This window comes from Rhinolophus ferrumequinum, chromosome 24, assembly GCF_004115265.2.
Source record: "Rhinolophus ferrumequinum isolate MPI-CBG mRhiFer1 chromosome 24, mRhiFer1_v1.p, whole genome shotgun sequence".
In the NCBI taxonomy this organism is placed as follows: domain Eukaryota; kingdom Metazoa; phylum Chordata; class Mammalia; order Chiroptera; family Rhinolophidae; genus Rhinolophus; species Rhinolophus ferrumequinum.
Window position 1 is genome coordinate 29,625,453 of NC_046307.1, and position 26,431 is coordinate 29,651,883.

At 46.3% G+C, this 26,431-nt stretch overlaps 1 protein-coding gene across 1 annotated transcript in view; it reads right to left on the reverse strand.

Moving 5' to 3' along the window:
- Nucleotides 1-26,431, reverse strand: part of CCNJL (cyclin J like) — a 45,766-nt gene that overhangs the window by 16,702 nt on the left and 2,633 nt on the right. The window contains exon 3 of the mRNA XM_033095713.1: nt 4,944-5,157. Coding sequence (XP_032951604.1) covers nt 4,944-5,157 — 214 coding nt within the window. The remainder of the gene's footprint in view (nt 1-4,943; nt 5,158-26,431) is intronic.

Consider the following 26,431-nt stretch of genomic DNA (forward strand, 5'->3'; position numbering starts at 1 on the left):
TCTGCCCTGGGCTGTGTGGCCACCGATCAGGTGCATCACGCACGCTGCAGCAGCTTTTCAGAGGAAATGATCAACAACTGTCACATTTAAGTGCACACATGCAATGGAAGACCTATTCTGATTTCTGAAACGTGAAACCATGGCCGAGAGGAAATGTCATATTCCTCCGGGGCACCCTTGCGTGAGACGCAAGGAGCTGTTAAATTATCTCCTGCACGGGGGCAGCCATATTTCCTTACAGATTAAGGTTTCATCCTGTGAGTACGTCCCATGCTTTGTCCAAAATACACCCCTGAGAAAGGCCACCTGGAAAATCGACCCCTTTGCAGGCACTGCTTACAATTAGTGCTTGGAGGTGGTGAGCTGGTGGGCTTAACCTCCGCAGGCAGGAAGCTGGTGCCTCCTTCATCCTTTTTGCCAGGAGGGATTAAGACTGCTTTCAAGTTTCCAAAATCTCCAACAGGGCGACCCCATCCTACTCCACTGCCCTGCTGTCAAAGAAGCTGCTTCTCAGAAGCAACAGTTGCCAAATAATCAAAGCAGGGGGAGGGTAAAAGCAGGGAGGCAGGGGGGACTGAGGGGAAATGCAGGCGATTTACTGGGAGAAAGAGAGGCAGGCCTCTCTTAGAATCTTAGATGACCAGCGCACAAGCGTGCAGCAAGCAATGGCTTTACTGGTGTCTGCCCTAAAAGGTGTGCCTAATGATTTCCGGCTAAAGGAGCTTTCAAAGCAATTGGTCTGGGAACTCATTCCTCTTCTGGACATCCTGCCAGGACAAGGCAGAAAGGTGGAATGCAAATGCACTCCCCGTTGAGGGGCACAGAAGCCACAAATGGACACTGGTGAGGGGCCAGGATGCAGGACGGACATTGCCTCTCTTCTGATAGTTTGTTGTTTAGGTGGAAGGCGTGGTTCCAAAGGCTTCATTTTAAATTAAATTCAATTTAATTTAAATTAAATTCAATTTAAGGAAAAAGGGATCTTGTTTGCAGTTAGGTTTTGTTAAAACCTCTGCAAGGCAATCTTGCACTATTTATCAAAATTTTAAATGCACACATCCTTTGACCAAAACAATCCCACCTCTGGGAATTTATCTCACAGACATATTCACTCCTGTACACGTACAAAGACCCAGGGAAAAGGACAGTTGTCATATCGTGTATAGCAGTGAAAAAAACGGATGTCAATCTAACTGTTCATTGTCAGAGGAATCATTTAAACAGATGGCAAGGTTTATAATATGGAAGCTCTGCAGTCAGTAAAAAGAGTAAGGTAAATGCACACAGACTGATGGGAAAGACATTCCCGAACATACACCGAAGAAAGCATCTTTGGCATTAATCCACTTGTGTAAATATGTAGTCGATTCTAGTTATTCACAATTATTATGTTAAAGTCGCTGCAGACATTGAACTAGTGAATACTGAACCACACTCCTAGGGGAAAGTATAAGCTTAGGCTCCCGTGAGCTTCTGATCACAATCAATCACTGCATAACCTTGTTTTGTATATATATCTGTGTAATATTTTATTGATTCATTATCTGAAAGTCATAGCCAACAGCATTCTATTAGTAACTCATGCCTGAACAAAGCTTATCTAACACACATATTTTCTCCAAAAGGCACACACAGCCTTCTTGCACTTAGGAATACTAGATAGCATCCCACACTATGGTTGGGGGCCATTTTTAACAGCAAAATCACCAACAAGCCGACAAATGGGAAAACATGGGAAAGGACACTGGATTTACGTACGAGAGCTGAAATAAGAAGGCCGGGAATTACCTTGTTCCATCTTAGCTGGAAACATGCATGCAGGGCAGCTCACATTGCTGCTCGGCATATGTCTGTGAACGATTGCAAAAGTTCTGTGAGCACTGAGTTGGGCTTATAAATAAAATTTCAGTTGAGTAAGTGAATTCGGAAGTACGGAATGTTCGAATCATGAGGATTAACTGTATGTTGGCATAAGCTCAGAGCACTGCTAGAAAATATACCTGATCAATTTTGGAAGAAGACACCTGCTCCCGCAAGTTACCTCTGGGGAGGGGGATGGCCGGACATGACATGGAGAGAAAAAGAACAGAAAAGGATGGCAGGGAGAGACTCTGGCAATGTTGTTTACTGGGCATCTTCTTTGGGTGTAATCTGATTCCTTTTCACCACCTTGTAAATGAAAATGGGTTTATTTTCCCAATTATGAAAACACATAAGTACATCTAGGTCTGGAAGGATACACACCAGGCTGTGGGAACGGGACTATGGGTTTGGGGGGAAACTAATTCTAGTACTAGGTACTTCCGTACCTTTTGGATTTTTTTTTTTTCTTTTTCTCTTTTTAGCTTTTTTGATTATTACCTAGTTTCAGGCATACAAAACGACACAGTGATTAGACATCTACACCCCTCACAATGTGATAACCCCAACAAGTCTACTACCCATCTGGATTTTTTACCATCAAAATGTATCTCATACTTCTTGTATCCTAATAATAAGGTCTTACATGTAAGGCCATGCTACCCTATCGAAAAGGTCACTGGGGTGGCCTTTCAGGCTTTCTCTCTCACCCTCCCTCCTTCCTCTTGCTCTTTCATGCTCTAGGGTTAAGGACTCAATGCAAAAGCAAAACTCCAAGTTTCCTCAAAAAGTTCATCATAGAATCATCATATGACCAGAAATCCCAATTAGGTTTATACCCAAAGGAAGTGAAAAAATGGTGTTCAAATACAACTGGTGCCCAAACGTTCACAGCAGCACTAATTGTAATAGTCAAAAGGTAAAAACAACCCCAATGTCCATCAACAGATGAATGGAAAGAAATGTGGTGTACCCATATGATGGAATACTACGCAGCCGTAATGAGAACTGAAGTACCGATCATGCTACAACGTGAATGGACCTAGAAAACCTTAAGTGAAAGAAGGCAGACACAAAAGGCCACAGATTGTACGATTATATGATTCTTTTTATATGAAATATCCAGAATAGGCAAATCCATAGGGGCAGAAAACACATTAGTGGTGGCAGGAAGTTGGGGGTGGGAAGGAACGGGAAATGACTGCTTAATGAGTAGGAGGGTTCCTTCTGGGGTTACAAACATTTCTGTTAGCAGTAAGCAATGAAGCTACTGTCTGTCACCAGGATGAAGATGATGATGTCACTCTGTCCTAGCCAATTCACCTGGAAGTCGTGGGGTTTCCATGTTTTCAAATTGTCCTTTTAAATTAAATATCAACAACAAAAAGGCAGTTGAGGGTGGGGTGCTGCTGTAGAAGATGGAAGATTAAAGGAGGGTGGCTCTGCTTATTTATAGTATATTTACAGCTAGACTATATGTAGACTCTGTCCTGTGTTAAGTAAGTAGGAAATGCAAACAATTACCTTGGTCATAGAGAGACAATGGGGCGGCTTTGCCACTGGTTCACCATAGAACAACATACAAGCTCTTGCTTTTACCACCTCCTTCCAAGGGCCTGCAGACAAGGGTCCTGGCCGGACCCCTGTTTTATGGGGAAAATGGGGCTGTGCGTAGGCGAAAAGGTTCCATCTGTGCAAAAGCTCTTATCTGGGAGCAGCTCTCAAAACCTAAGAACTGACAGGTGGGGGCAAGAGGAACTGGCTCTTATCTATCTGAGAATTATCTCGTATGGAATTAGCAGAACTTCAGACTTCCTTGTGGCTGACAGTCAGCATGGGGAGAGGGGAGGGAGGAATGAATAGGATTTCAGGCTGTCATGGAAACTTTTCTTTCCTTGGGTCTCTGAGCATATGGCAGGTGTCCTGAAACCTCCAGTCCTGCCCCGAGGCTGGCTGCTGGACCTCAGACATGTGGGTGGGGGAATCTGCGTCTCTATCTGTAAGACCCCCCTCCCTCCGCCATGGCAGCAGGAACACAAAGGAGTCTCCAGTGTGTGCCTCACGTCCCAGCTCCCCAGACAGACGCTGGGGGAGAGCCTCCGTGGCCCCATGGAAATCTAAGTCCCCTGCCCCCAGTGGCCTCGATGCAGCCCACAGATCACAGACAGCAGCAGGGCAAAGGCCACGGGGCAGGCTTCTCCTGAAACGCGATGCCCGTTCTGCCTTCCGCTGACGGGATGTCTTGCAAGCCCTACATCTCTTCCCAAGACCAAAGAGAGCTGCATGTTGATTTGGGACTTTGAAGTAGCAAGCAGGCTGGACTCTCAGCAAGACTGGCTTGTCTGTGTCACATGGGAAATCCAGCTGGTCCAAGGTAGAGAAAATCACAAATTGGGAGGCAATAAACCCAAAGCAGCCAAAGGGATTATAAATAACAGCAGGTAGAGGTGCCAGGGTGGCAAACAAGACAGAATTTGGAAAAGTCTAAAGCTTCTGGAACTAGGTGATCATCCTGTGGGGGGAAGGATCATGGCAGTGTGCCAGGAGCAGACAAAGCCACGGGAGAAAATGGGCGCCATCTTCTTGCAGCATCAGTGGGACTCAAGGATGGGGAGGCAGGGTGAACGTATCATAAAATAGAACCATAACATATTGTGGAGGAGACAGTAAAATCTGATTGAATTTTAAGGAGAAAATACTGGATGTCAAGGAAATGTCATGACGGCTGCTGGCCACTCTGGGGTATTCTGCTCTTCTGCATTAAAGGCTACCGTGTTTCCCCCGAAAATAAGACCTAGCCAGACCATCAGCTCTAATGCGTCTTTTGGAGCAAAAATTAATATAAGAGCGGGTCTTATATCATATAAGACCCAGTCTTATTTTACTATAAGACAAATGCTTTTAGTACTCCTATTGCCGGGTATATTAGAGATGCTAATGTTGATTATTATTAATAACCTGAGTTTGGACCCCGCCAAGGATGAACACAGACGACTGCAGAAATGCACCATGATTTGGGAGCACCTGGGCTCACTGAGCAGGAGGAGGCAGCCTAGGGACGAGAGGACGCGATTTCTACATACTTGCGAGCAGGAGGCAGGAGACCGCCGTGGCGTACAGTTGCTTGGAAGTGGTGATGTTATAGCGATCCAAGAAATGGTCCAGCAGGTAGACGGCCAGGTGCCGGGCTGTGGGGCAGAGCTGGCAGTGGCTGCTCAGCAGGGTCAAGATGTCAACAAAGAACCGGCGGCTCTTCAGGAGTGGGGAGTGGGCTCGGAAGGCAGGCAGCTTCAGTTCCTGGAATAGGAAGGGCACAAGGGCGGGGGGTCAGGGCTGCCTCCTGAGAGCCTCCAATGGCTAGAAAAACGAGAGGTGGGAGCCTGCCTGATGGCTGGTTAGGGGGCACCGATCCCCTCCACGTCCTGTTCACTCTCCATCAAGCCCCAGGATGGCCCCGGCAAGCCCCTCTATTCCAGATTTCTCCGGGGCCGTCTCCCATCTACCCATGCACAGCACAAGCTTATAAAGGGTCACCTAAATGATGACAGAGGCAGGTGAAGGAGACCATCGGCTCCATTCTCGGGAAAAGGCTGACTACTGGAGATTACAGAATGTAGGAGACCCACATCCAAATTCTGGTTCTACTACCCAACCAAGATGTGCTACCCTTGTCACCTGCCTTCACCTTTGTTTCCTTCTCAGCAGGTGAGGATTAAAAGAAAAAACGAATGGAAAGCACCTAGCACATAGTAACTTCTCAGGGTCCACAGTTTAATTCCCCTGTAGATGGGTTGTGAGAGCCAAAAAAAAATTAATTGTCAAAAAGTTGTTAAAATCATAGTACAAAGAACTCCCAAATACCTTCACCCAGATCCATTAGTTGTTTACACTTTCTTTTGTCTCTCTGCCTGCACATATACTTTTTTCTAAAAGGTCAACATCATACATTCCCCCAGGAGGCGACTTTTACCTTGCAATTTATATACTGTCACGTTATCTGAATTTATTTATCTAACACAAGAAAAACTGAGTGAAATAGCAAACCAACTAAGATTATTATGACAGGAAAAATTTTCTTACATATCTACCATATTTACAATTTAACCAAAGCAGACCAGAAACTATTTATTTAGGAATTGTCTTAGCAATGCTCTGTCAAATGAAGAAACTAAAGAGAAGAAAAACTAAGGAAAAAGAGCAAAGGAGAAGCTAGCAGAAAAGCAATTGTGAGAGCTCACTAATAGCATGCTCATTGGGAGATGAGATTAAAATAAATTGGTGCCCTTTCTCTGTATAATGGGACTTTACTTAGGTAGCAAGAGCTCTGGGACTAGGAGATAGCTGTTCATTCATTCATTCATTCATTCATTCATCCATTCATTCAACAGATACTAATTCATTCATATCATTCAGTAAGTATCAAGTACCTTCTACCCATCAGGCATTATTCTAAGCACTAGGGATACAATCTGGTATAAGATAGACACAGACCTAAATGTAAAATTAAAACTACAAAACTCTTGGAAGGAAATGGCAAATCTTTATGACTTTAGATTAGGCAATAGTTTATTCTCTATAATACCAAAAGCAGAAGCAACAAAAGGAAAAGTAGCTACATTGGACTTCAAAATTAAACTCTTTCATGCTTCAAAAAGACAGCATTGAGAAAGTAAAAAGACAACCCACAGAATGGGAGAAAATGTTTGGAAAGCATGTATCAATGAGATTGTATTCTGAATATATAAAAAACTCTTACAATTCAACAATAAAAAAGTAAACAATCTAATTTAAAAATGGGCAAAGGACTGAATAGATATTTCTCCAAAGAAGATACAGAAATAGCCAATAAGCACATGAAAAGATGCTCGATGTTACTAATCATTAGGGAAATGCAAGTCAAAACCACAATGAGATATCACTTCACACTCACTAGGATGGCTATTATAGAAACAAAACCAGAAAATAAACAAGTGTTGGTGAGGGTCAGGACAAATTAGAACCTGCATACACTGCTGGTGGGAAAATAAAATGGTGCAACCACTGTGGAAAACAGTTCCTCAAAATGGGAAATGTAGAGTTACCATATGATCCAGCAATTCCAATCCTTGGTATATACCCAAGAGAAATGGGTATATGCCCACACAAAAACGTGGATACGAATGTTCATAGCAACATTTTCATAATAATATCAAAAGGGAAGCAACCCAAATGCCCATCAAACGATGAATGGATAAATAAAACGTAGTACATGCTCGTGTATCCACACAATAGAATATTAGGCCATGAAAAGGCATGAAGTACTGATACATGTTACAACGTGGATGAACCTTAGTGAAAAAAAGCCAGTCATAAAAGGCCTCCTATTGTATGATTCCATTTATGTGCAATGGCCAGTACAGGCAATTCCATACAAACAGAAAGTAGATTAGTGGTTGCCGGGGACTAGAGGTAGAGGTTAATGGGGGGGTGACTGCTAACGGATGCGGGGTTTCCTTTTGGGATCATGAAAATATTCTGAAATTAGATAGCGTTGATGTTGCACTACTCTGTGAATACACTAAAAGCCACTGAACTGTATACTTCAAAAGGATGAATTTTATGGTATGTGAATTATATCTCAATAAAGCTGTTATTAAAATATACGATGGACACATCACCCACGCTCATGGAGTTCATGGACAGTAGGAGAGAGAGAGAAGGAGATCAAATACAAATAAGACAAATACCGAATTCCACATGATCAACACCAGGAAGGAAAGCTGCGGGCGGTGAGAGCCCCCAGCTTCTCTCAAGGCAGGGCTGTCTGCCTTGTGAAAGTGAAGCTGGAGCTGAGATTTCATGCTGGGATCCCTTTTCTTCTGGCTTGTGCGCCCACAGAGCGGGAGGCCAGGACCCAGCTCCTGTGGGAGCCCCAGAGCTTTGCTCCTGGAAGGTGCTCAAAGCCTGAATAAATTAGTTCCTCTCCCTTATGTTTACATATGAAGAAAATGAATTTGAAAAAGTCCTGTAACCCCAGGGCTTTACTTAACAAGCAACAGATCTGAGACTAAAAGACTTTTAGTGCAGCCTTTTTTCAACCTTTTTTTTTTTTTTTTTAAATCATGGAGAAGAGCTTTTACCCCCAGTTTAACTTCTTGAAGGAAAAGACCTGACTGCTTGGTGTATTCTTCATCATCATTATTTGATGGATGTATGCGGCCACCGTGGGACTTTAAACTTCTTGAGGGCGGGGTCTCATCCTTGTTTTCTCACCACCCTAGTGTGACTAGAACATGGTCTGGTGCCCAATAACTAATTGGTGAAGAAGTGAAGGGAGGAAGAGGGAGAAGAAGGGAGGAGAGAAGGACTGACGTGAAGTGGTGATACAGAGTGCCCTGGGCCCACAGAGGAAGGTGTGACCATCTGTAGAGGGTAGCAGGTCAGTGAGGACTTCAAAGAGAAGAGAGCTGTCTAGACAAGTTTTGGAAGGACGTCTAGGAACTGACAAGTTGAAGATTAAGGAAGAACGCTCAGCAGGAAAAACAGCACCTGCAAAGCCACACAGGTGTTGGTGCCCCATTTGGGGAATCTAGAGTGCTTGGAACAGCCAGACAAGTGGGGTATGTCTGGACAAAGCAGGCTGGGAGGGTGGCAGGGTCCCAGCTTTTATGCCCGGCTAAGATATCTGGCCTACACTGGGGGGTTTACAGGAGGGTGTCGATGTGGGCATAGTGGCCATGCATGAAGATCTCTCGGCCAACCTGCTCCCAGGCTGTGGCCAGACAGCTGGCCATATGTGGAGCTGCAGCTCCCTGTAACAGCGGCTCCCCTCGCCATCCTCCAGGAGCCCCCGCAAGCTTTCAGGCTACTTGTGTATTTCCTCTAAGCCCTCAGGCTATAGGGCTCTAGGGCTCTTGACAAGAAAAAAACACAATCACAGATCCTTGGTGTTCAGTAAGCAGCAGCGACCGGAAATTAGCCAAGAGAACTTTGGCCCGGGCTGCACTGCCCTCATCAAGGCGGTTCAAAGCCCCAAAACACAAGTCAGATATGTAACCTCCTGACTTTCCTCCCTGCTCAGTGCAGCGAAGCTTAACTCCTCCTAGATTTCCCTTTGGGCCAACTGGCAGAAGAGAGCTCAAAGCAACACACTATACTGTGTTTTCCTGAAAATAAGACCTAGCCGGACAATCAGCTCTAATGAGTCTTTTGGAGCAAAAATTAATATAAGATCTGGTATTATTTTACTATAATATAAGACCAGGTCTTTAATATAAATATAATAAATATAATATAATATAATATAATGTAATGTAATGTAATATAATACCGGATTTTATTTTACTATACGACCAGGTCTTATATTAATTTTTGCTCCAAAAGACGCATTAGAGCTGATTGTCTGGCTAGGTCTTATTTTCGGGGAAACACAGTAGGTCTTCCCTCTGTACACTTCCCTCTGTAGGTCTGCGGGCTTGCGCACATTCTCACAGGAAGCCATTGGGGTATAAAAGAAAAAGTTGTAGACTTTGGAACAGGTATCAACAATGCATGTCAAATATGAGGTAGCTGATCGGGCTTCCAGGAAAAGGCTAGTCTCAAAGGCGAAAGGATTCTGAAAGCTAGAACAGCCGCTCGCAATGCTCTTCATCCCCATTTCTGCTGTCCCTCAGATATTGGCTTAAATGTCCTTCCTAAGAGAGGTTTTCTCAACGCCTCCTCATTCTAAATCAGGTGCCCCTTGTCTTCTCTCTTAGCACGCTGTTCTTCATGACCAAATATTTACTTATTTATGTGTCTCTCCCTGCTAACCTCTAGCTCCATGGAGCAGGGGCCATGCCCATTTTGTCTATACCCTTTGCCCAGCGCCCAGGATGCTCCTGGCTCAGAGGCAGGTGCTCAGAAAATATTTGCATGAGTAAAAAAGAATGACTAGCCATGAAAAGGCATGGAGGAAACTGAAATGTGTATTACTCAGTGAAAGAAGCCCATCTGAAAAGGCTACAAACTGTATGATTCCAACCATAGGACATTCTGGAAAAGGCAAAACAACGGAGACAGTAAAAGGGTCAGTCGTTGCTGGGGGCTGGGGGGAAGGATGAATAGACAGAACACAGAAGCTTTTCAGGGAGTGAAACTTCTCTGAATGATACTATAATGTGCACACGTGTCCTTATATATTTGTCCAAACCCACGGAATGTGAACACTGAAAGTGAACCCTAATGTAAACTATGGACTTTGGGTGACAATGATGTGTCCATGTAGGGTCATCAGTTGTAAACAAGGTACCCCTCGTGTGAGGATGTTGATAATGGGGGAGGCTGTGCAGGTGTGGGGGGAAGGGCGTATACATATGGGAAACCTCTGTCCCTTCTGCTCAATACTGCTGTGAACCTAAAACTGCTTAAAAAACTAAGTGTATCAAAAGGAGGAAAAAAAGAATGAATACAAGGATGTCCTTCTCTGTACCAAATACACTCCTCCCCCGACGTACGGGGGAGCAGCTCAGCAGAGACTGTGATGTCAGACAGTTCTGGGGTAGAAGATCAACCCCACTATTTACTGACCTTGGGCATGTGAATTCTGAACCCCAGTGTCCTCATCTGGAAAATGGGGGTCACACCACCATACATGTAAATTATTTGACACTTATAGTACTCAGCAAGCGTTAGTGGCCTTTTTCTCAAACTGGGCAATCAGACTTCAGACAAGTTGAGCTTTTCTGCCTCTGTCTGGCTCTGAGGAACCTGCGTTGTACGGGGAAATTCAGCTTTCTACCTGATGTTTTATAGCTGGGCTGGGGGCCTGTGCCGGAAAGGCACCCTGGTTATACCGAGTTCTTCTCTGCAGAGCTCCCAAGCCACACACAATTAGGAGCTGAGTCTCAGCTTCTTCTCGGCCCTGGGACAAGCGCAATCCTTCAGCAAATGAACAACAATGTGGGACGCCAGCAAGCCTGCCCTGTTTGGTTTGAGAGTTCAGCTGATTACTTCTCTAACCCAATTAGGGGGAAGGCACTCATTCCAAGGGCTCTAAGGAGCCGCATTCCCCCCACGCACGCTTGACCTGGGTCAGCGTGAAGGCCACAGCAACCAGGGGCATGAAGCAGCCCTGGTCTGCTGAGCTGCCTGGATTCCAGAAGCAACAGAGCAGCCTGCGAGGGGCACAGCCTGTAAAGCTCTCCCAGATTAGGCAGGCACTTGGCAGGCACGCTGGCAGTAGCCAGCGGGCGGAAAGGGGGCAGGAACCCGGCCAGGCAGGGTGACCTTCCTCTCGCAGGGCCAGGGGCAGCATCAATATGGCCAGCAGAAAGGCCGTGGGGAGGGCACAGATGAAGAGGGGCGGAGGGGCAGGCAGAGGCTTCCTGAAACTCCCTCCGCGGATGCTGGCTCTTTATCACCTGAGGGGGACAGGACAGCACGTGCACCTGTGTCTAGAGAGGAGCAGATGACCAGGCAGGGAACAGGGACAGATGGTCAATATGGAGTTCCGGGGCCGGGGGGTGGGAATCCATCTTACAAAAACCTGCTTTTGTTATCCCAGTTAGTTTATTTTATTTTTAAAAATCACAACAGGCTAGAAAAAGACTCTTAGATAATACACCAAATGTTAACAGTGGTTATCTCAGAGGGCTGGGATCTCTGGTGATTTTTACTCTCATGCTTTTCAACACTGTCTCGAGTTTAGAAAAACATGCAATAGTTAACCAGTTTGTTATTTCAATTACGGTGTTTCCTGTTTGAAAGAAAAAAAAAATGGAGAGAGGGACTAGATACTCACTGTATTACAGCCCGACTCAAAATACATCCTTGAGAATTCCCCGGCTACCACACATCATCGCTTTGGAAAAATCAACCCTTTGATAATAACATCCGTGGCAGCCCACTCAAGACACAAGACACAAGATCCTCACAAGACACAAAAGATCCACCAAGGTCCTACCACGAAATGGTATTTTTCTTTTTACTAATTATAAATGTGTTCTCTGGCAAATTTTCAAAAGAACCACAAACATCACGTATAATGCCTCATGCACAATAGAGAGAAGCACTACCAAGTTCTATGTGGACTCCGCAGACGCTCCTCCGCACAAACTTTCACAAGATGGGATCAGAACGTACAAGCGCATCATACGTCCCCTTCAGACAGCAATGGAAATGAGGTTTTCAATGGCTCCCTACTGTTGCACGGTAAGGCTGTGCCGTGACTTTATCAGACCCCCGTTTTGGACATCTGGGCCATTTCTCTTCTGTCTGGCCACTCATCAGCACCCACGTGCACTCCCACAGTCAGCAGTTACTGTTGACTGAAGTGCTTCTTTATTAATGGTCCTTCTTGTTCCCCCAGAATGTGATCTCTGTCGGGAGGGGAGGAACCCCTTCTCTCTTCTGGTTCTGGCTGTACCTCTGGTATCCAGCACATCGTTCGGGCTACTGAATATCTGATGGAGTGTTTTGTGTGATGAACACAAGTGCGACCTGAGCAAACACCAACTGGAGGACCCTCTCTCTGCCTGTGGCCTGCTATGCCCCCTTCCCTTAGGTCTCCCTTACCTCGCCCTGTATCCTTCCCTAGGGTAACCAACAGGATGTGGGGACCTGCCCCCCTGAGAAGGAAACCCTAGCATTTCTAAGACCAGAGGAGCCATTCAAAGGGAAAGGAACGTGGTGACTGTCAAGACAGGCTTGAGTGCTTTAGAAACCACTCTTCTTGCTGCCCAAGATCTCGCCTGGGGGTTCCAGAGCAGAAAAGAGGATTATCTGAGAGGGACAGAACTCTGAGAAAGGCCAAAGATAAGACAATCAAAGATATGACCCACATGAAACCCCAAACCGAGCTACATACAGAGGTGGCGGGGCTGCTTGGACAGGCTTCTGAAGAGTCCAGGTGAGTATCTTGTCTCTGCTGCACCCCTGACTCTTGCCATGCTGACCTTGGCAGAGGTGGGAACCACTCCACACCTGTGCTGGACTCAGAAGTGCCTGGGAATACGAGCTAGGCAAGCCCAAGTGCAGTTAGAAAGACCTCCTAGCCCACAGCCAGGACTGCTGGGCAGGGACCCTGGGCTGTCACTGTTGCAAAAAAATTTAGTGTGTGCTTTTCACACACAGGCTCTGCCAGCAATTTGAGGCTAACCTCAGAGGAGTCTGAAGGTCACGTGTATTGTAAAAGTTCAGCCAGTCACCCCTGGCTTTCCATATTAGGGGAGGTAGGGAAGGGAAGTCTTCATTTTAACTCTTGGTGTCCTGCACCGTGTTATTTTCTAATTGCTTTACGATTAACCTACTCATCCTTCGGATGTCAGCTTAAAAGTCACTTCTGCAAAGAGTGTTCTCTGGTTATGTCTCTATCGGATATCCCAAGCATCAACGACTTCCCATCATCCATCCATCCATCCATCCATCCAGCCAGCCAGCCATCCGCTTTTACTGTTCTTCACCCCTTGACTGTAAACATCATGAGGGCAGGGACTGGTTCATCTTGTTCAGCAGCTCTGTGACCCCAATACCTGACACAGAAGAGACGCTCAATAAATACCCAACTCCCCAAATTTGGGCAATGGCAAATACTTGAAAAAGTAAGAAAAAATGATTTGCTCCTGATCTTAGGTTGACTATGACTACTCATCGTAATGAGCAATTCTAAATACTCATGAAGACCAGGGAGGAGGGACAGGAAGCTTGGGGTGCTGAACTCCATTGGAAAGGGAAAGCTCTTCCTTGCTTCGGGGTGGCCTGTGCCTTAGTCTACCTAATAGCAATAGAGGATTCCTAAGGAGGAATCAGGTCAGTGTTACCAGAGGGCTAGAAGCTTCAAGAATTATAAATTATGCACTCTATACTCAGTCACTTCAAAGGCAATGTTTCCCAATGTGTGTTCTATGACACCCCAGTCCCAAGATATACTCCCTGAAGGAAAGGGTTCTGCGGGCCATTAGTTTGGGAAACACTGATACTGCACTGCTTCTTCCTAAAACAAATCATATATTAGCCCATTAGAGGTCCCGAATTATTTGTTCAGGAAAAAACTTATATAGTTTTGGGAAACTCTAGGTTAAATTTATTTATCCACAGACGATCATCCCTCCCGCCCCCACCCACTTCTGGGGAGTCAGAGTAACAATATCCCAGAGAGCCTGCTATGGGAAATGGTGCTTTAGGGTGCTGGCGGCTCGGCACTGGTGCACTGGGGAGAACAGAACCCCAGTGCATCTGCACAGTGAGACTCTGGCAAAAATCCCTGGCACAATGCCTAATACTTTAATGATTCTAAACCGAGAGGTTTACTGAAAAGCTCACTGAGATTAAAAGCCATAGCTTCCACCTGCAGAACTGCCCTGGTAAGAACCTCCACACAGCTATGGTGTTAAGAGCCTAGGATAGGCACGAGAGGCTGCAGACGGCAGCTCACAGACACCCCAGGCAGTCAAGTGCTGGGTGCCCTGCCTTGAGGGGGTCCAGGGACTGAATGCAAGATTAAATCCCTTCACCCCTGCCCCATCTCATTCATATATATATATATATATATATATATATATATACACACACACACACATACATACATACATATATATAGTTTTGGAAGCTCTCAATTCTCTGTAAATACTGACCTGCTTCCTTCTTGGGAACCCCATGTTGCTATTGGGTAGAGTGAGGCACATAACACCCAAGGCAATGACAGCTTTGTCTTTCCCCTGGAATTCAGCTCCCTGAGTTTCCTGTACCTCCCCTCTGGTCTTCATGAGTATTTGGAATTGCTCATTATGGTGAAAAGTTTTACACACCCTTTTGTTATATATGTATGTATGTATAATTGGAAAGCATACACACACACGTGCACGCACATTTTCACGAACTCGCCAGACACTGTCTTCCATGCGTTTTGTCCTCTCATCCTCCAACAGGCCCGCCAGCATTCCAGCATCCCAGACAGGGACAGCTCAGAGAGGCTAAGCAACCTGCTTAAGGTCACCCAATTAATACATGACGGATCTGAATCTGGGTTTTCTGACACCATGCTCTTAAAGCTATGTTTTGGGGCCACCACAGGATAGTTTAGGTTTGTGTTTTCCTTCCAAAATGATGTTATATTTAACCAATTATAAAATCCCTAATCACAATAGAAATTTTAGAAAATACAGATGAGTACAAAGAACATTAAAATCACCAGCAATCCCACCAGCAGGAGATCATTTTGAGTACACGCAAATGTCAGTATGTGCCCTTCCTGTCTTGTTTCTCTGCATATCCTGACCCCCACTTCTCTCTCTCAAAGGACTATCACCTCCCTGACCGCTGTGACTGTAACTCAATTTAGGTTCTCCACCCCAGCACCCCCCACCCTGAGGTGGGCCCAGGAAGAGGGACTACCACTAGCATTAGTACCTAGGAAACCGAGGCACAGAAGTCCAAAGGCCAAGGTCACATTACAGGTTGGTGGCAAATCATGGACTTGGACATGGGAGGGGCTGGCCAGTCCCTCAGGGGTGGGACACAGCTTTGTGTAACATGCACTTTATAAACAGCGCAAGGTATGGAGCAGGGCTGAGCTGCTCTCCCACACTAGCCACTGAAAGAAAACCACTCTGTTCTCCTCCTCTGCGTGTCTCACCATGCTCATCCTTACTGGTGCCCTCTGCTTGCTTCCTAAGGGAAGCTGAGCCTCCATGCACTGGGCCAGCTGCTTGGGAAACAGCTCCAGGGCTTGAGTGTGCCTGAGAACAAAGAGTAGCAAGCAGTGAAGTAACACCATGGGTAACCGAGGGGACCAACAGGAAGTGGAGACTTGCAAATTGAAAGGGAAAAAGAAAGGGGAGGGGGTGAGTAGGTTCTTCAGAGGCTTCTGAGAGTAAGAGAATACACACCACCACCCAGAGTACACACCACCACCGACCCGGGAGGCCCTGCGAGGCCAGAAAATCACCTTCCTTCCCCTCACCATCCCGTTGCTTCATACACCCAAAGAGGCATTTTCGGTAAAGAATCAACATGTCTGCAGGAACACTATTTCAACATTGTTCAGAGGGTGGCCAGTGACATCCCCCCTTGCTGACTTCTGGCCTCTAGCTTCCTTCCAGCAGTGAGGAAGGTCACCGTCAGCCACCACTCCTCTCACTGGCCCCCTGAACTCAGCAAATGGCAGAGGGACCAGCTCTGGACACACGCCCTCGTTCCCAGGAGCCAAGGCCACTGCCCTTCCAAGCATACTCTGCATTAGGCCTGGCTATAGCTGCTGGGCTACAGTTCCAACTGTAGCCAAAGACATGTCTGCCCACCCCTCGGTGGGCCCTTCCTACCCCTGCCACTGAACCCTCCCAAAGCCCCCACCGGCAACACTCATGGCATTTTTATAACCCCCGCCCCCAAGTTCTTCACTTTGGCAACTTGCTAACATGACCACACACCTCACACCTTCCGGCTGTGGGTGCCCCTCATTCTCCCATGTCCTCCACTACCTAGGGGCAGGTGTCACCTTCCATACATGCCCTGGGTGTCTGTAACAGGTCCCACCCTTGGATCTCTCTGTCTTTCCTTGTAGGTTACCATCTCTAAACTGTGGCCTCAAAAGCTCTTTGTTCCACACGTCCAGCTTCCTTCTGATGGATTCTCCCAGGCCCCTTGACCCTAACATGCAGCTCGAAACCGGTCAGTAAAGTAACCACTACCACCATCAACCACCCTAGTCACGCCCGCTGATCCACAGTCTGGGGTTTCTGCAACTGTGGTCAGTTGTCCACAGGCATTGGGATCTCCTGGGAATTTATTGAAAATGGAGGCTTCCTCCCTATACTGAATTGGACAGTGTTCCCCTCTAAAACTCATGTCTCCCCAGGACCTAAGAATGTCACCTCATTTGGAAATAGGGTCTTTACAGATACAACGAGGGCCTATTGGATTACCACTGGCCCTAATCCAAGGGCTGATGTCCTTATTAAAAGAGAAAACAGAGACACACAGACAGTCAGAGGAAAGACGAGGTGAAGCTGGAGACAGGGAGAAGGCCTTGTAAAGATGGAGGCAGAGAACGGAGTGTTGCAGCTACAAGCCAAGCAACGCCAAGGATCGCTAGGAACCGACAGATGCTGGAAGAGGCAAGAAAGGATCCTCCCCAGAACCGCTGAAGGGAGCATGGCCCTGATTTTGAACTTCTAGCGTCCAGAACTGTGAGAGAATAAACTTCGGTTGTTTTAAGCCACCCAGTTTGAAGCAGCCTGAGCAATCTGCTACAATCCCCAGTTCCTGATGTACTGAATCAGAGTTCTTGGGCACGGAGCTAGGCACCTATCTGCATTTTATAAGCCCTTCCTTTGAGCCTGATGCTTAACTATAAGCTCCGTGAACGTAGAGAATTTTGTTTTGTTCACTACTTACAGTCATGCGTCACTTCATGACAAGGATTCCTTCTGAGAAACGCGTCGTTAGGTAATTCTGTCGCGCGGACCTCCTAGCGTGCACTTATACACACCTAGATGGCACAGCTGACTGCACACCTAGGCTACAGGTAGAGCCTATTGCTCCCAGGCTACAAGCCTGTACAGCATGTCGCTGTACTGAATACTGTAGACAGCTGTAACACAATGGTAAGTGTGAACCTAAACATATCTAAACGTAGGAAAGGCACAGTAAAAATATGGTATAATAGATAAATGGTACATCTGTAAAGGGCGCTTACCATGAATGGAGCTTACAGGACTGGAGGTTGTTCTGGGTGAGTCAGAGAGTGATTGGTGAGTGAATGTGAAGCCTAGGACACGACTACACTACGGTAGACTTCAGAAACACTGTCCCACAAGCCCTTACATTGAAAATATTGAGAAGAAGCTGACTGGGTAAGGCGTAAATCACCATAATGGTGATGGTCAGGAGGGAGTGAAAGGCCTGAGGCTCAGTAGGAATGAGAAATCAAGAGAGGAAGGTAAAGAAACATAAGGGATTGTCACGGCAATGTGGTTTCAGCTATGGCATGCTGGAGCAGTGGTCAGATTAAGGAACTTTGTTACGCAAATTCATAAAAAAGAGGTGTTTACCACGGAGAGGGTATAGAATGGTGGACTCAATATTTTGACTTTGCAAATTTGGTTTTGGTTCCATCGACCCAGTCTGGCATGAAGGGCTCTCTTTGGCACCAAATTGATGAGAGAAATAAAATCCATGCTTTATGTCATTACAACCTGAAAACATCTCCAAAGTGCAGGGACAGGCTGGCTCTATACCACCACTTTATTCAAGTGGCAGGGGTCCTTAATTCTTGTGAGGGTCGCTCCTATGGATCTGGGTCCTTATAAAGGATCTTAGGTCCTCAACAAAGAACTTACAGCAATGTACTCTGAAGACCACAGAGATGGATCTGGGAGGGCTGTAGCACCCTCGGAATGTGTAGTGCTGGGGTGAGGGGGAGAAGCTCCTCTGTGCTGAGACACTTCAGAGGCTGACTGAAGGGGATGTAATCTCTGCACTCAAAATTAAGGCGCTGTGAGTGAGGGGGACTCCACTGCCAAGCCCCACAAATATTGCTCCTGTCAGAGAAAGAACAAAATCCTCCTAGACAATATATCCTTCCATTTCTTACAGGACATTCGGGTCCATTCTAATTTTAGGGGACCACTGTTGTATATGCAGCCTGCTATTGACCGAAACGTCGTTATGTGACACAATACACTAAATCCCCTTTGGCTAGCAGTGCTTGGCATGTGGCTGGCAGCTAAAAATGACGTATGGAAGGTAAGAACGAATGGACACTGATGTTCAAGAACTACTAGTGCTTTGGTCAGGACACTTCACTTTTCCTTTTCTTTTTAAAAAACAACTCTAATAATCACATGAAATAATGTGCATCAAGCATTTAACAGTGCCTGGCATATTGTAGGTGCCCAATGAACTCAACCCTCTTCATTTAGTGGGCAGTGGGAGTCTTCAAAGATTACATAGAAACTAACAATCACTACCATGTTTCCCCGAAAATAAGAGCTAGCCGGAATATTATATTACATTATAGACCCGGTCTTATTTTACTATAAAATAAGTAAAATATTATATTAATTTTTGCTCCAAACGACGCATTAGAGCTGACTGTCCAGCTAGGTCTTACTTTCGGGGAAACACGGTAGAAGGCGCTTTCTAAGACCAATGCTCCCTGTGCAAAAGGCCAATCATGCTCAGCAATGGAAAATTACTTTGTTCCAACTACTATGAAACCTGAAATCTTTCATTCCATTTGACACTATTTCCTAAAAGTCTCAAGTCTCCCCACTTCCTGCCCCGGTTCAGAGGCCATCTCTTTGGATCACTGTCAACACACAGCCTCCAAGGCCATTTCCAGGGATCCAGCACACTGTCCTCACATCCTCCGGACAGCCCTTCAGGTGCCCTCAGGACGAGTGCCGACACCTAGAGAAACCAGCAGCCCCAGAGCCAATGCTCCCGACCCATCTCTCCCTCCTCACCACTCACCAGACTGCTCCTCAAAGGTCACTGATGCAGGACCATCTGGTGCTGCCCCGGGCCCTGGTGGGTGAACCTCCTCCACCCCCCTCTTTGCCTAGAAAGCTTCTGTTTATTCTTTGAACCCCGCTCACACGGCACCTCTTTGAAGCCTTTCATAGTTGCCTAGGCAACTGGCCAAGTCACTGTTGGTACAGTGGTTAAGAGCCTGGGTTCAGATCTTGGCTCTGCCATCTACTAGCTATACGACCTTGTAAGTCATGTACGTATATGTGTATTTGCTTGTTTATTTAGAATTTTTATAAGAGTTTATTTGAGCCAAATGGATGACATATGCTGGGGAGCAAGATCTCCAATGCTCCCGAGAATAACACGTTGCAGCTTCTTTTATGCATTTGAAATTAAGGATGGGTCATAAAAAAGATTACATGGAGGTGGGAAAAGCAAAGTGGGGACAGGGTTACAGGACAGTTTTAAGATCATGTGCTCTCTTGAGGTGTGTTAAGCTAGATGCACAGAAACCATGGACAGGGCTGGCTTAAAGCAAAGATAAACCTTTTACTAAAGAGTCATATGTCTGGAGCAAGGCTATCCATTATGACCTGCCCAGTTAGGAATTTATGATCAGAGCACCCTGTGAGGTTAGTAAGTTATTTAATTCTCTAAATTTTAGCAGGTCCCATCTGTAAAATGGGGATAATTACAGTACTTACTGGAGGGGATTGTCTGAGGACTTATGATAATGAAAGGGAAGAGCAAGCACCCATTAATGTGGACAATCATTACTGACACTGAGGGCCTCCAGGGTGGGGTCCATGGCCTCTTCTGTAAAGCCTCCCATGGGTCTGTCTGCAGGTTATATGTGGGGCTCAGTAAATGCTGAATAAAGAGGCTGCCTGCCAACCAAGCCACAGAGACGGTCCAAGGAAGCAAGCCAGAACCCTGCTTTCCCCAGACTCATAGCCAGCAAAGGCTAGCCGTGCCAGCTGGGCTTCCTCCTTCCCAACCAAAATGCTGAAGCCCGTCTTCCCAAAAAGGCCCCCTGACACCTGGGAAGATGTCTTCAATGGTTTGACAAAAACTCTGTCAGAAACCACTTCATGGCCCATCTTAAAAGTAACCATGCAAAATTCACCCCGAAGCATTAAGGAATAATGGGGTACTGTGCTTGCAACTTAGTCCCCCCCAAAAAAAGAAAAAGTATAAAGATAGAAAAAGAGAATGGTAAGGCAAGTGTGTTAAAATGTTCACAATTGTGGGGGCCGGCCCGATGGCTCAGGCGGTTGGAGCTCCGTGCTCCTAACTCCAGAGGCTGCCAGTTCGATTCCCACATGGGCCAGTGGGCTCTCAACCACAAGGTTACCGGTTCAATTCCTCGACTCCCTCAAGGGATGGTGGGCTCCGCCCCTGCAATTAAGATTGAACACGGCACCTTGAGCTGAGCTGCCTCCCTGATGGCTCAGTTGGTTGGAGGGCATCCTCTCAACCACAAGGTTGCTGGTTCGACTCCCGCAAGGGATGGTGGGCTGCGGCCCCTGCAACTAGCAACGGCAACTGGACCTGGAGCTGAGCTGCGCCCTCCACAGCTAAGACTGAAAGGACAACAACTTGAAGCTGAACGGCACCCTCCACAGCTAGGATTGGAAGGACAACAACTTGACTTGGGGAAAAAAAAAGGCCTGGAAGTACACACTGTTCCCAAATAAAGTCCTGTTCCCCTTCCCCAATAAAATCTTTAAAAAAAAAAAAAAAGTTCACAATTGTGTACTGTGCCAGCAACTCTTCTGTACGTTTGAAATTATTTCAGATCAGAAAGTGAACACAAAAGGAGAGAGACCAACAGGAGATTTCAACTTTGGAGCCAACAGCTTAACACCCCCACCGCTCTCCACGCGCCTTCTCACCTCTTCAGTAGCTGCTCAGTGTCAGTCCCCTAAAGGGGAAGTTCATGTTACACCATCACTGATGTCAAGACTGGTTGCAATTCCTCTGCTTGTCGAAAGTCAGGTTCTGGACAGCAGATTGCAAAGTTTTAAGGCCCCAGCTCTCCCACTTAATAGGGGGAGCTTGGCCAAGTCCTCGAGCCCTTGGAGGCTGTTTCTCTACCTGAAAGATGGAGTTATTGGCAGCCGTGCAACCTACACCCTCCCTGCCCTCCCGCCCCTTGAGACTATTTCAACAGTGAGGTGCAGGAAGACAACGTGTGGGCTGTAAGGTGACCCCAGATAAGGTGTCTGGGGTGTGCACATACCAATGGGGGGGCCTCGTCTGCAGTCGCTGCTCAGAACTGGAGAGACACAGCCCCTGCCTTCCCTCACGGGCCTGCTGTCTAGGGAGCGAGGTGGGTGCGAATCAAACAATTGCATTAATAGCTATATAATTATAAATTGTGCTGAGTGCTAAAGGAATAATCCAGGATGATCTGAGAACACACAAGGGGTCCAGCCCGACCTTGTCTGGGACTCAGGAAAGACACCTCTGAGGAAGCGATGTTTGAGCTGACAGCTAGAAAACAAGTAGGTTAGAATCCCACAAGCGAAGGGAAGTATATAAACCAAATGTTAATAGAGAACTCACGTTGAACAATACCATGAAGAAATAGGACAAATCAAGGGTAAATTCATCAGGATAAATGATCTGGTTTCTCCAAAAATGAATGGCATGAAAAATATTTTTTTAAGGGGATGGGACGCTGGGAGACCTTTAGAAAATAAAAGACTTAAGAGTAATTTTTTAAGAAATGTAATACATGGACTTTATCTGGGTCATGATTTAACAAACCACCTAGGAAAGCCATTTTTGAGACCACTGGGGAAAACTAAGCATGGACAGGGCAATAGAACATATTAATGAATTGTTCATTTTGTTAGGTATAATAATGGCATAGTTGTTACATTTTTAAAAATCTTTTATCTGTTAGTGGGTATTTATAGGTGAAATGACATGCTGTCTGGGGACAGATGAAACAAGTACTGAAGCTGGGTGGAGAGTACATGGGGATTTATTCTACTATTCTATTTTTGCATATCTTTTAAAATTTCTGTAATAAAAACTTAAGGGAAAAACAGTGATACACTCCAGAGTCAGCAGTGCTCTGAGTTGTTTGGATTTTTACAATGATCAGAAAAATCAATTGTCAGTAAGTACAAAGTTGCCACATTTCCAGTGTATGGATGAACCACAGTGAAACCAATTTCCTTCTGATGACATTGAGGTTCTTTTTCAGCTTTTCCTTCCAATAATTGACTCTCCCCAATTCCTGATGCTTCAGTGCTGATGATTCTCCCTTTCCCTGTCTCCCCCCACCCACCCACTAGAATCAGGGGATGACCATTTCTGGACCAAGTAGCTGCTGGTACCAGCGCGGAGGTCTCTATCACAAAGAAGGCCCAGACTCCGGCACTATCTACTCCAGTGACCTGCAAGGAACCCAGTGCCTTAGGACAATTCAAACTCAGCCTCTGTGTATGTGTGTGTGTGTGTGTGTGTGTGTGTGTGTGTAATAACTTTAAAAAAAAATGAAAAAACAGCTGACCCAGTGTCACCTCCTTCTGCCAGGTGCTCAGACACACTACAGAATGTTGGCTGCACTTCCTTTACCCAAGGGGCTGTGTGGCTTAGGAAGACAAAGAACAAGTCAAGGGCAGGGGCACAGGGCCAGCTCAAAGCCTTTAATGCCCTCCCTGCACATAGAGAGCACAGGCTTCCCAGCCAACCAGAGGGCTCGCCAAGCCCCTTCCCCACCCACAATCCAAAGGCTCTAGAGGCCCCAGAGGTTGATGACGCAGTACGCCCACACCCACTTTCTCCTAGGACACCTGGGAGGCAGGTGGGGCAGGGATCACACCACTGTCCCAGTTTAGAGATGAAAGGAAAGCTACAAGAATATATACTTCTTCCACACATAAGATACCTATCTTGGCTGAGTGGTGTGGGCACACTGAGCGCTTCCGTACTTTAAGACATAAAGGACGCAAGAGAGGATGCCAAGTTCTGATTCAGGTTTCCCCTGGCTTCCTACAGAATATAGGTGAGCTGCTGGAGTAGGGGAGTCTCTAGCTGGGCGCCACCTTTAATGATATCTCATCCAACCCCTCCACTCCATTTCTCTTCCAGTCCCCCATCTTCCACCCCCTTTTTGTATTCACCTCCAGGGGCAGCCCACCTCATCCAACTCTGCAGGTTGGACTGCAAGAAACTCCTAATAAGAGCCTCCTCCTTACCTCCAGAAGGGATCCCGAGGACCAGGTGCTTGGGGTCTCACTGGAGCACCACAAGCATAAGATAGCCCTGTCAGGAGGTAGGTTAGGGAGAACCCAGATCTTCTAGAACCATCATAACACAAACTTAAATACAGAGCCTACAGTGTCATGGATGGCAGAGCCTCGATTCTTCCCTGCCCTGTACTCCTTTTCTTGGCTAAAATGGATGTTTTTTCAAATAAATTTACACTCGAGCTCTGACACAATCACCTGTTTGATTTAAGTCAGTTACTCACACCCTCTGAGTCTTGCAATTTCCCACCTACAAAACAGCATCAATCACAGCAATGGGGCAGACATGAGGAATAAACGAGCTAAGGTACAGGGGTGTGCTTGGCACCCTGCCTAAAACAAAGTGCTCAATAAACAGTAGCCACTAAACATCATTTTTGTTGGTGTTTTGGAAGATCTTTGTATAAATCTAGTCACAAATCAGTAAAAATGTGCTTTATCTGTCCACTGGTTCAAGAAACGTGGTCTCACACAGCTCAAGTTCTCTAGGCGTGCAAGGAAGTAAGCTTCAGGAAGTAGGAAAAATGCACTGGGTGGCTGGCTGTTCTGCAGATCTTAAATCTAGGACAGGATGAGAAGACCGCTAAGGTCTTCCGTGACTCCAGTCCTGGGAACAGGCGAGCACCCAATGGGGAAGGAGGGAGCCTGTGGCGTGCAGGCTCCTCCAAGCCAGAAGGCAAAGCTACCAGGTCATATCAAGTAGGGCTTGTCACATGGCTTTGGGAAGGTGGGAATTTTTCCCCCTGCAAGTATCCCCAAACCCCATATTCAGAAAGTCTTCCACACACCCAAGAAGCCTTAAATCACAGAGTGAGTGTCCTTAAACCTCTGTTTACTAACATAACCATTTCCATTTCATAGGAGTGAAAATTACGTGCCAAATGGACATAAATCGAAAGGAGACCAGACCAAGTTCTATCTATTTTGTGCTCCTTAGGAGATAAAATTTGGAGAGAAAAATGGAAACTCCTGGCAAAAGTCTGGGAGGGATAATCTGGGTTTCTATTACCTAGGCTCAACCTACAGTTCTTTCCCTAAGATTCTACGCTGGACTTTGGTCCACACCAGTAAATCTGCTCGTGTGCGGAATTCCACTTCTAAACCCTCCCCTTATCCCTCTCCTCCCCCCAGCATTATCTGAGAGAAGGTGCGAGTCTGTAGGAAGCTGGGAGGCAGCCTCCACCTGGGCCTGCACCTGGCACCACAGCCAACATGGTGGCTGTTCAGACTGCCCAGGCCAGGGGGCATCTTCTGGCATTCCCGACTAGGATCTCCGGGAAACGTTCTAGCACGTCCACTCGACATGCCCCAGAAGAGTCCCTCTGAGCCTGGTCCTTCCCTTCTGTGCTCTCCCAATGGCTGTGCCTATAGCAGGTGAGGCAGTGGACACGGCTCAGCCTCTTTCCACACCAGACACTGGTCCGGGAATGCTGAGATACCGGACGCACCTCATGTCTGCATGGAGCTCAGTCGAGTGGGTAGGAAAAGTTATTACATAGGGACAAGGACCGTGACAGAAATAAGCATGAAGTTAGGGCCGGGGCATGTGATGGAGGGGAGAGGCTTTAAGGACAAAGAAGGTGGTCCTCAACCTGTTGTTGGACTCAAGACCCTATTAATTTTACACTTTGGGGGATGCATCCTTCTCATCATTCCACACAGATTGGGGAGTTTCTGTCTAGGCACAGAGGCCCGGCACTGAACAACACACGCACAGGCCTATTGTTGGGGAGTATATATTCTGGTATGGAGGAAAAGATAATCAAAGGAAATAATTCCCAATGCTAGTAAATGCTATAGAGAAAAACAAGGCAGGAGGATTTGATAGACTGACACAGAGGAACAGCAATAGAGAAAAACAGACAACAAATATAGCCAGTGCAAAGACCCTGAGACACAAATGAGCTTGACTTACTCAAGGAAGAAAAAGGGGGTCCGTCTGGAAGCGGGTAAGAGACAAGGCAGGAGAACAGGCCAGGGCTGTCAGGCCAGGGCTCGATTGTGTCAGGTAGTACAAGTGGTGGTAAGGACTGGGAATGTTATTCTAAGTGCAATGGGATGACACTGAAGGTCTTTAAGCAGGGAAGTGACACATGCTACGTTCTGACTATTGTGGAAGAATGGATGATGGAGGCCAGGTTTCAAGAGGTTAAATAAGCAGCTCAGGGTTTTACGGCCATTACTAGTTTGCATTTAATACCAAGGTTCATTTCCATGGTGTCCCATTTTACATACTGTAGTATCATGTTATACTGGAATATCACATCTGACAAAGTGGGGTTCCCACTATCTCCAGGACCCCAGCCCGGCTTCTTGCATTATCAGTCAAGTAAGGATAACTGCCCGTGGTTATGTGACAATTCAACAGCATATATATAGTAACTTGCTTTCTATTCATCTGGCAACATTCACCACATAGTATCTACTGTGTGCCAGACACTTGTAAAGTGTTCTACAGTGTTAGGAATATATTATTAGAGATGTTTAATAAAAAAAAAAAAATTACTTGTCTGGGAAAAATAAAGGGCCAGCCCTCATTCCTTAAGAAAGATGAGAACAGTGCGGATACTGGGTTCTCGCTAGTCTTCACTTTTCTCTGCAAACTCTCCATTAAGTCAAATTTTCTTGAGAAGCATCTTCTTTGAACAGAGAGAAGAAACAAAGAAGAAAGATAGTTAATATGCTGGGGAGGTGAGACATTATAACCAAAATAACCCAGGATTTACCCTATAAGTCCAGCTTCAAGTCACAGGTAAGCCGGAGCATTCACCCGAGTGAGTTTTCTACTTCTAACCTGTAAAACCTGGATAAACCCATTCTCCCTCAAGGTAGGCAGCCTTGTAGTGAACAATCTGGCTCTATGACATGGGTGAAGA